The 14,863-nt window shown below is 28.9% G+C and overlaps 2 protein-coding genes across 7 annotated transcripts in view; one reads left to right on the top strand and one right to left on the bottom strand.

The window, feature by feature from the left end:
• Window positions 1-3: 3 nt before the first annotated feature.
• Window positions 4-2,118, top strand: LOC115890349 (chaperone protein DnaJ-like). 4 transcript variants are annotated; one of them, XM_030910550.1, is made up of 7 exons: window positions 4-207; window positions 264-357; window positions 412-596; window positions 650-814; window positions 1,209-1,367; window positions 1,475-1,587; window positions 1,690-1,772. In XM_030910550.1, exons 1-6 carry the CDS (start codon window positions 134-136, stop codon window positions 1,497-1,499), a joined length of 702 nt encoding a protein of 233 aa, XP_030766410.1. In that variant the 5' UTR covers window positions 4-133; the 3' UTR covers window positions 1,500-1,587; window positions 1,690-1,772. The 4 variants fall into 4 exon arrangements, with proteins under 4 accessions (XP_030766410.1, XP_030766409.1, XP_030766408.1 ...); XM_030910549.1 differs by lacking the exon at window positions 1,690-1,772 and adding an exon at window positions 1,868-2,118 and having other exon boundaries at window positions 5-207; window positions 1,203-1,367; XM_030910548.1 differs by having other exon boundaries at window positions 5-207; window positions 1,203-1,367.
• Window positions 2,119-4,000: 1,882 nt separating this feature from the next.
• LOC115890348 (dopamine N-acetyltransferase-like) overlaps window positions 4,001-14,863 on the bottom strand; it is a 102,203-nt gene continuing 91,340 nt past the window's right edge. For all 3 annotated transcript variants that reach the window (XM_030910547.1, XM_030910546.1, XM_030910545.1), the window contains exon 5: window positions 4,001-4,879. In XM_030910547.1, coding sequence (XP_030766407.1) covers window positions 4,684-4,879 — 196 coding nt within the window. In that variant the 3' untranslated portion in view covers window positions 4,001-4,683. The remainder of the gene's footprint in view (window positions 4,880-14,863) is intronic.

Genomic DNA, 14,863 nt, shown 5'->3' with positions numbered 1-14,863 from the left:
CGAAATTGTTATGAAAACATTCGTGTCATAACAAAAACATCAAAAAAATTCACACATCACAAAATTTCCCGTTCGTTATCAAGATTTCTAAATCAACCATCTCAAAATTTCAGTGAATGACCATTTTCCTGGCATGAATCAAAGTTGCTGCACGTATCTGTTGAAGCTGTCATACAATAATTTCTACAGATGCTTCCATAATTCCTGGTAAGCGCAAAATGAAATAAAACTTTTTTGGGATGGGTTCAATTACAAATTTCTAGCGCCAATAAGGCCACGCATTATGAAACGCTGAAATTACAAAGGAACTGTACGTCTAAAGAAGTCAGAGAATCGTTTTTGAAGCTTTCGAAAGAGGTAATTTTTTTTACGAGTTTAAATGAACTGTACCTTAAAGAAATATTTTTTTAGCATCATCCAGACCTTAACAAGGACCCTAATGCTCATAATCAGTTTTTAAAGATACAGGAAGCTTATAATGTTCTGAGCAAGCCTGGTCCAAAAGCATCGTACGATCTTTCATTATCAAATCCTCATAGACATATTCATAATGTTTATACATCGAAACCAGGATTTAGAGGCGAAGGTCCCAGGAGGTAAATGCAGTATTAAAGCACGGAATTGAATTTTAAAATTGAAATAATTTAAGCTATTGGGACGATCCGTACTTTCACCATCAGCAACATTATGAACGAAGATATAGAGAGGAAGATATACCGTTTGGCCTAAATCATAGACCTTCTAAGGCTACAATAGTGTTTTGCTGTATAATATTAGCACTAATGTCGTTTACAATGCAGATGATGGTTGTGAGGTATGTAGTAATTTTTTTTTGTTGGAATAAATTTCTAAGTGAAAAAGTTGATGTTCAGTAGTGGCTATAAAGAATACAAAGAGCAATAATACCACCTTTTACACCTGAACAAATCACCATTGTAATAAACCATAAAAAATTGCTATAATTGTCCCTGGTGTCATCTCATCTGTGTATTCTTCGGTCATTGATGTTCAAAGAGCCACACTGTATATAATCTGCTGATTTAATTTTCTTTTTTAGTGAAGAAAGAGAAAGACTGAAGAAGTTTCAGGCTAGAAAGTCTTGAAATGTATTTTTTTTGATGTTATTTATTAATTTATTTTTAGTTTTTTATGTATAGATTTTAAATAAAAAACTTCTAAGTTTACTAGGGTTTTGTTTTAAGGTATAGAAGTAACCAGATGACACGACTATCTAATGAAGCAGAAGAAACATTAAACGAAGTCAGGGAAAGAGCCAATAGAAACGGAAATTTAGTGCAATTGGAAATTTTAAGAAAAAAATTTGAGGAACAAAAACAACGTGAATTAGAGTATTTGAAGAGTCTTGAGTAATATATGTTTATTTTTGTTTGATCAGTATTTTTTTGTTTTCAATAAATATTTTGTATGAATTTAACGTATTTCTAAAAAGGATTTTGAAAATTAAAATTTTCAGGAGAGCGAAAGGTAGATCCCTGTAAAAACTATAAAAGATTCGTTAAATTGTCGGTAGATGGCAGGAATAACTGAAATTGTTTTAGTTACGCCTCTGTCTAATAGAGGTCCCAGGTGGGTATACTTACTGATATTATGTATAGATGTCGCTGACATCATTAAATTTAAATTTTGCCCGCATTTTTTAATTTAATAACGAGATATTTATTATTTTAGGTAGCAAATACTTATCTTATTGTATTAATAATTCAGGAGCTAACAATATTGCTATATTATTGCTTTTTATTGAGTTGTTTATTGAAAAAAACTGAAAACCCTTTAATAAAAAATAAACAAAATAATATTGTTTTTAATCGTTTATTTTTGTACACTTATACAATATAATCGTTTTTAGATACTGTACAGAGACCATACAACTTTTTATATAATAGGCCGAGTAACTACACATCACAATAAAGGAAGTACATAGTAAACTGGAAAAATATAAAAGTACAAAACTTTTCGAAATATTTTAATAAAATTTTAATCTTTTTGTACATCATTTTTTCTTCAACCAATACATATATCACATGTAACTTTTTTTAATTCTATAATATTAAATAGGCTTAAAAATGTTTGAAGATATATTTTTTATATTTATATATTTGTAATATAATCAAAAAAATTGTATATAACCTTTGAATAAGAAGACTATGGAAGGAGCATATCAAAAATCTTAGGTACACCGCGATGGGCCTCAAATATGGCCGACTTAAATTCCGGTTTATCAGTGTCGTTCTAATTTCATTTAATAAATGTAAAACTATGATGTAGGGTAGACTCAATAATTTGTTGTTTTATTTTACGTTGTGAATAAATGTTGGTAGTTATTAAAATTGTTATAAAAATATATAATTCTATTAAAAATAGATAAGTTATAATAAGTATTTATTACCACAAACATCCGATACGCTACTGAAGCAGGTAAGTCAAATTAACGTATCTAAATTCTTTGACATCTAATCTTTGACAAGTAATAAATAAAAGCAAAAAAGCAAGAAAAATATATAATTTAGTTAATTTAAGTGAATTTCATAAATGATCGGTTTACTACACGTATGTATATTCTTTAGTCACTTACTAGCGAAAAGTTGTTCCATTATTTCACTCAATTTTTGCCGAGATCTACCGCACGCTACACAACCAACTATTTTAGAGTCTTTTTCGATAAATAGCGATAGTGTCACTGTTAATTTAAGTGCTGCCACAATTTCCATCTAGATTTACTACCTTTATACAACTATCAGTAGTAGAATAAATAATAAATAACATAAAATAAGCTCCGTAAAGACTGACAAATCCACAAAATTTCAAATCAAATTCAAATGTGTCAAATGAATCGTCAAACAGAACTGTCAAGGATCCCCACCCTAGAGAGCATTTATGGTGGCTTTTCCGCCCACCATGCATGAATACATGGATAGCATTATGCTCCTTCCTTAGTCTTCTTATTCAAAGTACCGTATGATCGAATAAAAACGGCGTCAACGATGACTATGAAATGAAGATCGCTGTCATTTTATATGTAAAATTATATGGGAAATGTCATCGATCGTCATTTCCAAGCCAACTGGACGCTGTTTTTTTTCAATCATACGGTATATAACACACAACTACATATATATTTTGACACATTTAGTATAAGTACCTATGTAATATTTTATAAATTTATATGTAATTCCTATAAATTTTATTTCAACCATTTTGTTATTTTTTTATATTATTTATTAACAAGAAATATGTATTTTATTTAATACTGTTTTACTAAATAAACAAATAATTTTTGAAAATTATACAGGGTGTCCCAGAAATAAGTGCAGTTAAGGGGTATGGTAGATCTCGATAAAGGAAACATATTTTCTCTATATCGTTTTCCAAATAAGTTGAAAATAACGGAGTTATTTTACTTCGAAAAATTCCAAAAAAAATATTTTTTGCTCAAATTTTTAGAACCAACACTGGATCTTTTCTGGATTTTCTTTTTTGTAAATTGAATCTACTACCTATGTTGCCATATTATCAAAAAATTATGTTTTGTAACTGAAAACTAAAAAAAAATTCCAAAAATGTTTTCAAAAAATTCCGAATTTTCAAAAATTGTTTTTGCGAAAAAACCGTGTTTCTGGGGTTGAACTATACTACCAGCTAAAATACTTGCACTTATTTCTGGGACACCTTGTATATTAATTCAAGTGCTTATTTACCCTTAAAATGAAAAAAAAAAAAACGTCGACAAGGTAAGCGTTGAAATATAGCAATCCTGTTCGAACACTGCTATGTACAGTACGTCTGTCCGTTCTGTAGCTACGGGGTATCCGTGAGAGGGGAAACGATATTCTCTCGATGTTTTTCGTAAAAAATTAGACGACGCGTCCCATCAATAAAAATTCGATAAATTTGCAACTAGCCAATAAAATGAGTGGGCGGAGCGATTTGCGGTGACGTACTTGTCAAGTCGATGTATAAAACATATTGTTGTTTATTTAAATGTCCGCATTCCTTTCATAGACACAGATCCAGTAGACGTACTGTATATCGTTAAGTTTATAAAGATTAAAAATCAGTCCTGAGTTATTTCAAATCTATAACGATCGGTGACATTCCCCATATAATTTTACATATAAAATGACAGCGATCTTCATTTCAATGCCATCACTGACGCCGTTTGTTTTTTTTTCGATCATATTTTATAATAATACGATCGAAAAAAAAAACGATGTCAGAGTTGGTTTAGAAATGAATATTGCCTTATTTAAGATTGAATTTTTAATTCTTATGTTATTTCAAAGAATTTTAAATAATTCACGATTAGCTAGCTGTCATTTTTAAGAACTTATGCGATAGATATAGTGCAACCGAAACTAAACTAATGTAAGTTGGTAAATAAGACAGTATATAAGTAGTTTTTCATTTCTTTGATCACATATGGTTTTAAAAAACAGCGCTAAATGGTAGTTCTACGAAATAAAATAAAAATAATGACAAAAATAGGTCCGTTTTATTTAGAGTACATGTAAAATCTTGAGCAGAATCAAAGTAATCAGTCAAAATACATTCTTTTGGTTTATAATATACTTTTTCTTTAAAAAATCTACTCAGAAAAATAGAGCAGATATATTTTTTCCTTACACAACATGCATACACTACACCAATAAAAATAGAGTTAATAAATTAGAATTTTTGAACGTATACTGTGACAGCTTCGTGAGGTTTTTCAGGTTTGAACACAACCTGGCCATTTTCTTTGTGATCGGCGTATTTGAGCGAGTAGTGGAGTTCAAATCCTAATTTTCTTAGGGCTAGGGCTGTGAAATGGCTGGTGCAGTCCACTGCCATGAATCCGGCACCATATTGTTTACCCAACTCCCTGAAAAAAAAAGAATTCAAATAAAGTTGATGTGGATGCACTTCACCAAAGACGTCGAAAGCATTACCAGATTATTAAAGTTCTAATAAATATAACTTTGAAACTTTTTCCGGTAAAGGTGTGGATCCGGTGGCTGACCTTGAAGCCCATATTTGCTGCATTTGATCATCGATACTACGCAAGCGCACATCGTCGATGTTGCCAAATTGCAGTTTATTTTCGAATTATTTTATTTGCAGTTGAAAATTTTTTTTTGAGTGTTAATCAATAATAATACAAATTCTATAATTAATTTTATAATTTCAGATTTATCTTGATATCCAAAATTAAGGTAAGAAAGAATATATAAAATTGTAATAATAATAACAGTTATTTATATATTTACATTAGAATTAAAAATGATCATTTACGTATTTTTTCTTAATGGTTTTAAACTTATTAGAATTATTTTATTTCTTTCAAGTTATTTAATTTCTAGTTATTTACAGGCAACAATAGTTTTGGTTATATGTATTAATGTATCGAAGTACTACCATGACGAGTCTTATAGAACAATATACACGTCATTGGGAGATAGAGGTAACATTTTACCTATAATCTTTAATGTTACTAATATAATATACTTTGATTATAATGTTTGTATCATAATTTCTTAAAAATATCAAGTTAGTGGATTAATAGCAATTTTAGACATATATTTTATCGAAGAGTGTGTTGATAAGACTAAAATAAACTTTATGTTTTATCTTTTTCTCTTTAGAAGAGAGATGGTTTGTGTCGTAGAATACATTACAGTACTTAATATCGTGTACTTTGATATTCTTTTCATAATTTACTGTAATTTCTTGTTTCCTATAATGCCAAATCTTGACAATATGGTGAAGGTTGAGTTTTGATCTTATTAGTTTTATACCTGTGTTTATACAAAACCAAATTAAGACTTAGTTAGTTTGTGATTTATATTAAGATCTTTCTTATAATACTTGTTATGTCTTAATCTTAATACTATATTATGCTTTATCTGGAAAATAAATGTTAAAATATCTTAATTTTGCATATCCTATTCCATCCTTCCATTAGGAAAAATATGGTTTTCATATATGCTAAGAAAATCACATAAGATTATCACGTAAGAATAGAGAAATCTTAAGGTAGCAGAAAAATTAATGCAATATATGTATAAGCAGAATTAAAACAAGGTAACTGTTAATGTTGCTGAAGCTGATTCTACAATTTTAATTACGGAGGCTAAAAGGCCTTTTAAGGCCTCCGTAGTTTTGATGGAATGTTAAAAAAACTATTATGAACATGACATGGAGCTACAGCATTTAAAAATTAAAAAAAAGAAAAAAGAAAAAACTTGGACACATCCCTTTTAATTTCCCGAATTTTTAATAAAGCCCTTTTTAAACATAGCATAATAATCTAGAGCAATTAGATTAATTATAGGAATCTAGGGTTTTATTTCTATTTAATTTTATTGTATATAATATAAATAATATACCGCGTATATAATTGAAAAAAATAGCATCGGCGATGACTATGAAATGAAGATCGCTGTCATTTTATATGGGAAATGTCCTCAATCGTCATTTCCCAGCCAACTGGACGCCGTTTTTTCGATTATACGGTATATATTGACAAAAAAACACTGAAAAGCATATATTTGTTTTCTACTGAAAATAATTCCAAAATAACTTGCAAACTGGCAACATCGAAGATGTGCGCATGCGTAGTGTCTGTGACTATATGCAGCAAAAACTCGTTTCAAGGTCAGCCACCGGATCCACACCATTACCCTTTTTCCTTTTCCTTATAACCTTTATATCCTGGTTAAAAAATACAGCACGCTGTTGCATCTAGTAAGTTGGCCGATAAAAATTGTTTTATGTTGGTAGTCATTGTTTTCTTGAAATATGGACAGTCTGTATTTTACTTTGAAGTACGATTTTGCTTACAATCAAACGCAAAAACCACTACATTTGCATCACAACATACTGGACCCATATAACACAACACAATCCTTTAGATATCTTGCGGATATCCACCAAGGATATAGTAAATATCTTAGGGATATCCAAAAACCAGAGGAGGATATTTATGGGATATCCAGATGGGACAAAAAAAGTCATCTTCAAGACATCCCTGGGCAAGCCTTTTACGATTATTTAGGATATTTATAGGATAATACAAGGATGATGTTGGGAGCATTATAGAATATTTTTAGGACATTATATGAGGACTGTTATTTGACAATACTTACTTCATCCTTAGTTTATAGTAAAAACGTTCGCGATTTAGTTTTATTTGGCCACATTTTGACGTTATGCATTGGATATTTTTATTAACAGCTCTAAAATATACCTACATATTATGTCAATGAATTTTGCGTCAAAATTTAGAAGTTTATTTGTATGAATTAAGAGCTATAGTCTATAAAATGAATAACTTTGAATTTTGACCGTTATTTTTTACCAACATGGCAAATATATAATCCCTCTATCCAAAAAGTTACTGATATTCTCTAAATGAGTGCCTGAACGAATCAGATAGGTAACTCTTTTTATTTTCGTGAAATAGAAAAGGAAAATAATAAAACAAGTGACAGTTCTTCCTATTCTTGCAAAAAACAACGCGAAATGTGATAATTGATAAAAGTAAAATGTCATCAGTCTTTGACATTTCTAAATATCAGACCAATGCCGTCTCTAATAGAACAGCCTCGGGGCGAGATTTATGACGTCACGCTAGTTAGATACCACGGATTAATAAATATGTTGTAGAATACATGGAAAACATAATTATTCCTTGTATTTTTGGTTTGTATTTTAAAAATGATATAGTTTACATGAAATATACATAATATACAGTTAATAAATACAATATATATATATATATATATATATATATATATATATATATATATATATATATATATATATATATATATATATATATATATATATATATATATATATATATATATATATATATATATATATATATATATATACGATTTATAGTAATAAATACTTTGGCAAATAAACTATGAACCATACAAATGCAGCAAATGTTTTATAATATACAAATAATGAATAGGTACATAAGATAATGGGTAAAATGTAAAATATATTTTAAATTTTGGGGTTTGAAAATCGATCTAATTTAACATGAAAAGCGATGGCTATGAAATAAAGATCGCTGTCATTTTATATGTAAAATTATTCTAAAATTTTTGATTTTCTTGGGATTTAGGTTCGGGAAAAACGCTGATTAAGTTTTCATTTGGTTTTTCATTATTTTTTTTTGGTCATCAGTGTTGTGTCATATGAAAAAAATAGTGTCGAATATAATCCAAAAAATTACATATAAATATATATGTAATTTTGAATAATTATATTTTCCATGTATTCTAGAACATAATTAATCCGTAGTATCTAACTAGCGTGACGTCATAAATCTCTTTCCGAGGCTGTTCTATTAGAGACGGCATTGCATCAGCATGGCCGCAAGCTGCTAACCTAATAGAATTTACACTAGAAAAGCCCGCGGGAACTGTCAAATTCAAAGTTATTCGTTTCACAGACTATATAACAAGTTAGTCACGGCAACTATGATGTTATAGCGTAATTGTATTAAAAATTAGAGTAAAAATAGAAAAAATTGGAATAAGTCGCAAACTATTAAAAATAGGTATATGACATACTTAATAAAAGTTGAAGAGCTTTGCAAAATCTATCAGAAAAAATGAAAATATATAGGGTGTACCATTTAAAAAATTTGAGATTTTTTAATTTTAATTAGTTGAAATTCATAAATATATTTTAAACACCCTGTAGCATTTAACTACAATATATTAACATATATCTTCTTTTTAATCTCTATAGAACTTTCATACCAAATTTTGGTATTCCAACTTCAGAAAGAATGGTACAACTGACAATTTTTTACCACACTGCATTTGTATAAACAAATTTAAATATTACAAAAACCATTAATTTTAGGTATATAACATTATATATAAAAAAAGTTATAGAATTTTACGCAGAATCTAAAAATAAAATAAAAAATAGGGTGTTGCATTTAAAAAAACATATGTTATATCCGCCACACATTTTTGAAGAACCCTGTATACTCTATAATAATTTTAAAATGTGTATCTTAACCTTCCCTATAACTTTTGTATTTAATATTTTTTTGTAAACCTCGAAACAAATGAGATAATGGACTTTACTCTCTCGTTGACTCACCCTGTACAATGGTTTTCCTTGTTTATGGCTAGTAAAATCAAAAGAATACATACTGGCAGGGAAAAGAAACATCAGGTCTTTGAAATAATTATTAAAAAAATCACAAAGCTGGACTTTGAAGCGACTATAGGGATACGGTAACGAAAAAAATTAATTCACTAGAACTGTTTACAGAAAAGAATAATCGAAAGTTATTAAATTTCAAGTAATATCTACCAATGCAGATGGCCTGGTATAAGGTTCATTTTTACGATCATTATTTAAGAGTGAAAATATAAAGGCTGTCTAAAACAGAAAATAACATAAAAAGAGACAATTCTCAACTGAGAATTTTTGCTTCCAATTCCTTTTTGGAAGAGATGACAAAAAGAGGGCAGAAAAATAGAGGACTCTGGGCACGTGTAGGGTCTCGCTTTTCAAAACAAGGACGCTGAAAGCGACAGAAAAAGCAAGAAAAGGGAATTTTTCGCCCTTGAACTACTAAAATACGTTTCCAGGAGTATAATAAAACAATTTATATCGGTCCTTTCTATCCAGATGAGATTTTTTGAAGATATTGTGAGATAAAATTTATTTTATTGCTTTTTTCGATTAAAGTATTGTTTAAAAATGAAAAGCAAATAAATTTGGACTTATTAGATCTTCATAACAAGTTTCAAATAAAGGCAAGTGGTGTAAAAGTGACACATTTTTCAGAACTTTTCTTTTTTAACTCTAGTTATAGTAATTCGCTGTATTTAGGATTCTCATTAAAAAATGTATTTATTTTTAAAACGTGACAAAATGGTGTTAGATAGGAAAAAGTTGGAAGACATATTTTTTCTTGGAAATAAACCGAGTAAATAAAAAAACTCCGAAATTTTTGTCTCTGTTAGGTAGATTCCTATAATGAAATTTTATAACGATACCTTCAACTGTTAAAAAATTACTAAAGAATATCTTTAATTTTTCAAAAACTTTAACACCCTGTATCTTGCATAAGAGGCATTTCCGACCCATAGTGTGCTATATAAAAATTAATTTTTCGACGTCCCCTATCATTCCTCGAAAGCATGACCGACTTACAGGAATCACCCTGTATAATATTTTTATTTATTTATTAATATCTCTGAAATTATCGAAATATATTTACTCATGTCTTGGGATTATGTAAAGTGATCTGAAAGGAAGCTAAAAATGCAATAATATACAGGGTGTTCCATTTTAAAAAAATCATCCCGACCCACTTACTTCTTTGGACCACCCTATAAAAGTTAAAATATTTTCCTGAAATACATCCTAGTACATAATTTAGGTTTGCACATAGACTTAAAATAAAATATAGACTACACTATTTACATCTCAACGCGGTCAAACAATATTTTTTGTACACATGTTTACTTCTGGGTACAGTCGACCGAGCCTTTGTCATCCAGTCTATGTTGTCACGTCTTTAATATTATCAATATTTTTTTTCTTGTTATACACATATATTGAGATATTAATACTACAGTTTAATAAAGTACGTTTTAGTATTCCATAGATGTATTAAATAGTCCTTATACTACTAAATTATAAGTCGGATACTGTTTAAAAAGGATAAGTTCTTTACAATATGACAACACCGATTAGAGGCGAGGGAGCCTATTCATTCATTTATTCCCTTGTAGTACGCGTCGCACGTGTGCGGTAAAGCTTTGTTGCCGCTATGTCCCCGGCTGTATTAACGCATTTTCTTAGCTTGTAGTCCTTAGTGTTTATTTTATTGACTTTTTCTGTTCAAGAACTATAAAATATGGTTCGACAGTGCCAAATTTTCAAGAAATTTGACTTAAATAATCCATTTAAGTCTTGAAACGACTTTCGACCGGTAGGCAACTCTCAATTTACCCATTAGGAGTCAGTGGCGTTGTTGTAGAAAGGCGCTTATTTAGATAATATTTTAGTAAAATGTAAAATCTGAATTTTTTCTCTTACATAATCATTTATATAAAGGTTTTTGTAACAAAATCATAATTATTATAACCCTGTTAATAACTAATAATGTTTTTATTAAAAATATATTCCGGTTTATTCTAAAATTATCTTCAGAATCTAAAATAACATACAAAAATTTTAAAATGATATTACATTATGAAACACTATTTCTTAATATACCGGGTCGTCTCAAAAGTGGCTCACCCCTATAACTTTTTTATTTTTTCAGATAAAAAAAAACAGATTTGTATGTTAGTAGGTATATGACATAAATTAGGATTTATTGACATATTCAATTGTTTTTGGTCTCTTCCTGTTTCACCGAAATGATTACATGTTTTGATTTTTAAAGGCACCCTCGGTATATTGCTACTTTATTCGATAAAAATGACACTCTGAATAGAATGACATATCATATGTCAACTTTTGACATTGTCGCTTAAAAACAAATCGTATTTTAAATTTCAATCCAGGGTGTCATGGTGTTGTTAAAAACACTAAGTTTTAATCAAGGAACCTTGGAAAAATAGTTTTGATCGTCTAATGGGTTTCGTGTCTTGACTAGGCCGGTTAAAAGATGTACAAATCGTATTTTTAATCATACATATGTCAATTGTTTCAAATGGAACTAGGGTGACTCATTAGCATATTTGGAAAAAGCATTTTTTTATGAATATATTGATACCACACACTTGGTATTTGGAGTCAAATTGTCGTTATGAACCGCGTGTTACAATTACAATTAAACCATATGCGAAAATGTCAAAAGTTGACATATGATATGTCATTCTATTCAGAGTGTCATTTTCTATCGAATAAAGTAGAAATATACCGAAGGTGCCGTTTAAAAATTAAAAGTTATAGTCATTTCCGGTGAAACAGGAAGTGACCAAAAACAATTGAATGCGTCAATCAATCCTAATTTATGTCATATACTAACATACTAAATCTTGTTTTTTTTATTTGAAAATATAAAAAAATTATGGGGATGAGCCACTTTTGGGACGCACCCGGTATAATAAAGACAGTACCGAGTTAAATAAATGTAGTTTTCATTTTATCCACTTCCTATCACCTTCCTTGCTTTAATGGAACAGATTTATGTTTCCTCTAATTTACATAATAAGACATCACTTAACCAGAAAAAAAAATTACAACAATCATATTTTTTTTCTCTCCCTGTCGCCGATTCTATTATATCTGTGGAATAGATCCTGTTTTGATTAATATTAGGGGTTGTAAATGTTTGACTAAAATTAATAATTTATTATTAATTTCAAAAATTACGTAATTTCGATTATAAAATTTCTTCTATAACGTGTATTTTATTATTTTTATCCTTTTTGGACTCTAAATTGTTTTTTCTAAACTTTTATTTAAAAAACCTGTCCTAAATCTTAATAAAATATAAAAAAGTTTAAATACGATATATTTTTAATTTAATTATAGCTTCCTTAAAATAAAAAAAATACCCGGCTATGATACGGAGAGTTCAGATGTACTTGAGAAACGAAAGACAGTGTTGTGTTTCTCGGCAGAGTCGTCAGGGAACGACCGTTACGACAGAGACAACCTATCTATCGCTCGTGTCGCACTCGTTATAATCTAAAACAATAACACAACAATAACAAGATATTGTCTGACCGCATGTTCCAGCTATTTATGAATGAGTTGCTCAGTCTATATTTTATTGTAAGTCTATGGGTTTGCACGTAAACAAAATTCCCAAGTTTTTTATTCTAGGTGCTACAGATGCCTGGCGCACTATTGCCGGACCCTGTATATTTTGTATATTATTTCGCTGTTTGAAAATTTACAAATAAGTATTTCTTACATAATGCTGAGTAATTTAGGGTATAAGCAACCCTAAAAAGGGACCACAGTGTCCTAGTTTTAGGACAATTCTCTCTTAAGAAAAAGGACATCTCTTTGGATGTCCTTGCTCTACTTAACTGAAACTCGTCCTGAATAACAAACAGATTTTATGTGCCTTTCAGGGCCATTTTCTCTACTATTCCTCTTTCCTATTACAATTATCATAAAATAAAATAACCGCGCGTATATACATATTGTTTTTCTACTTTGTAGCCTATAAAGTCCATAATTTTTTTCATTTTTAGTCAATAAAAAGTGTATAAAGTTGAATAAATTTGTTAAAAATTCTTTATACTCTAACTTGCGTATACCCGCGACTTCGTTCGCGTCGAATTAATCATTTGTAATGGTGATGATAAAGCAAAGCAAGAATTTCCATTAACATACAAACTGGATAAAATTTTCTCACATTTATGTCAGCATGAGAAAAAACAATATGGCGATATTATTATACAGGGTTGTTCACCACATACGACACGGAGTATTGTAGCTAAACAATTAGATTTTTACAAATTGTAAGTTTTGGGTTCGTTGAAGGACTATTAGGGCTACAATTTAAAAATATTTTTACAAGATACAGAGTGTCCCAAATAAATAAAAAATATCAAAGTTGTATTTTTTTAAATGGGACACCCTGTATATTATTGCATTTTTAGTTTCTACGATTAAAATAAAGGTAAATTTGATTAAGGTTTATTACACTTAAACCTTACCGTTTTTGAAATATTTTCAATTTTGTGAAATTGCAGTATACATTTTAAGGCTTTATTTCTCCGAGGGTATCAAAGTTTTTAATACTAAATATTTACTGAAGTATATTTATTGATCAGTTATTGTGTTGCAATAATTAAAATGATACTACCTTATACAGAGTGTTTAAAAATTTATTTTATATAATTACTAGCTTTAAACGGCAATAACTTGTTTAATTTAAATGGAACACCCTGTATATTTTATGAGAATAAGATGCACAATTTAATTGTCTATCAAATGGTTTTATACCACTTTTTACCTATCCCATCAAGTTTTCGTAGAAAATGGATTTTCTTATAATTTAGACATCATTTATCCATATACCCATGGAATATTGACATTTTAGATTGTTTTTAAAACAACAAATGTACAAAATGTACAGGCTAGTAATATTATCGTTTTTATTAAAACGATAATATTACTAGCCCGTTTGTATGCAAAAAGAAAACTATTTAAATCTTTATAAAAGAGTATACCATTAATTAAATATACCACCAGTATTTCCGTCCAAATACTAATTAATTACATACTTAATTGTGTTCGTTAATAAATTATTCTAAATAAATGTGGATTTGAATCAGAAATCAATATAATAATGTTATGAAAATGAACGTCTCCGTTGTTATAAATAAGCATTTGTCAAAAAATTAATATCATTTTTAAGGTGTTAGTTTTTTTACCACACTGTCTAATACACATACATAATTCAGTTTTTTAGTATTTGGAGCAATTATTATTAATCAACGCAAACAGTCAGTTACTGTAGTTTGAATACTGGAATCATATTAATTGGTCCTCTTTAACAAATATTTAAACAGTTTTTTTATTTTTTAATGAAACGAACTGTATCGACAATATTAGTATCTGTACTCTTTAAAAATTTGGTACATCCTCAAAAATAATCTAAAATGTCAGTATTCCATGGGTATATTGATAAATGAGTTCTAAATTACAAGGAAATGCATTTTCTACGGAAACTTGAAGAGATAGGTAATAAATGGCATAATACAATTTGATAGATAATTAAATTGTGCATCTGGTTCTCATAAAATATACAGGGTGTTCTATTTAAATTAAACAAGTTATTGCCGTTTAAAGCTAATAATTATTTAAAATAAATATTTAAACACTCTGTATAAGGTACTAAAAT

The sequence above is a fragment of the Sitophilus oryzae genome, unplaced genomic scaffold (assembly GCF_002938485.1).
Source record: "Sitophilus oryzae breed Bouriz unplaced genomic scaffold, Soryzae_2.0 scaffold_863_pilon_pilon, whole genome shotgun sequence".
Taxonomy (NCBI): Eukaryota; Metazoa; Arthropoda; class Insecta; order Coleoptera; family Curculionidae; genus Sitophilus; species Sitophilus oryzae.
The sequence above is the reverse complement of the archived record's forward strand: the minus strand, read 5'-3'. Positions and strand labels throughout refer to the sequence as shown.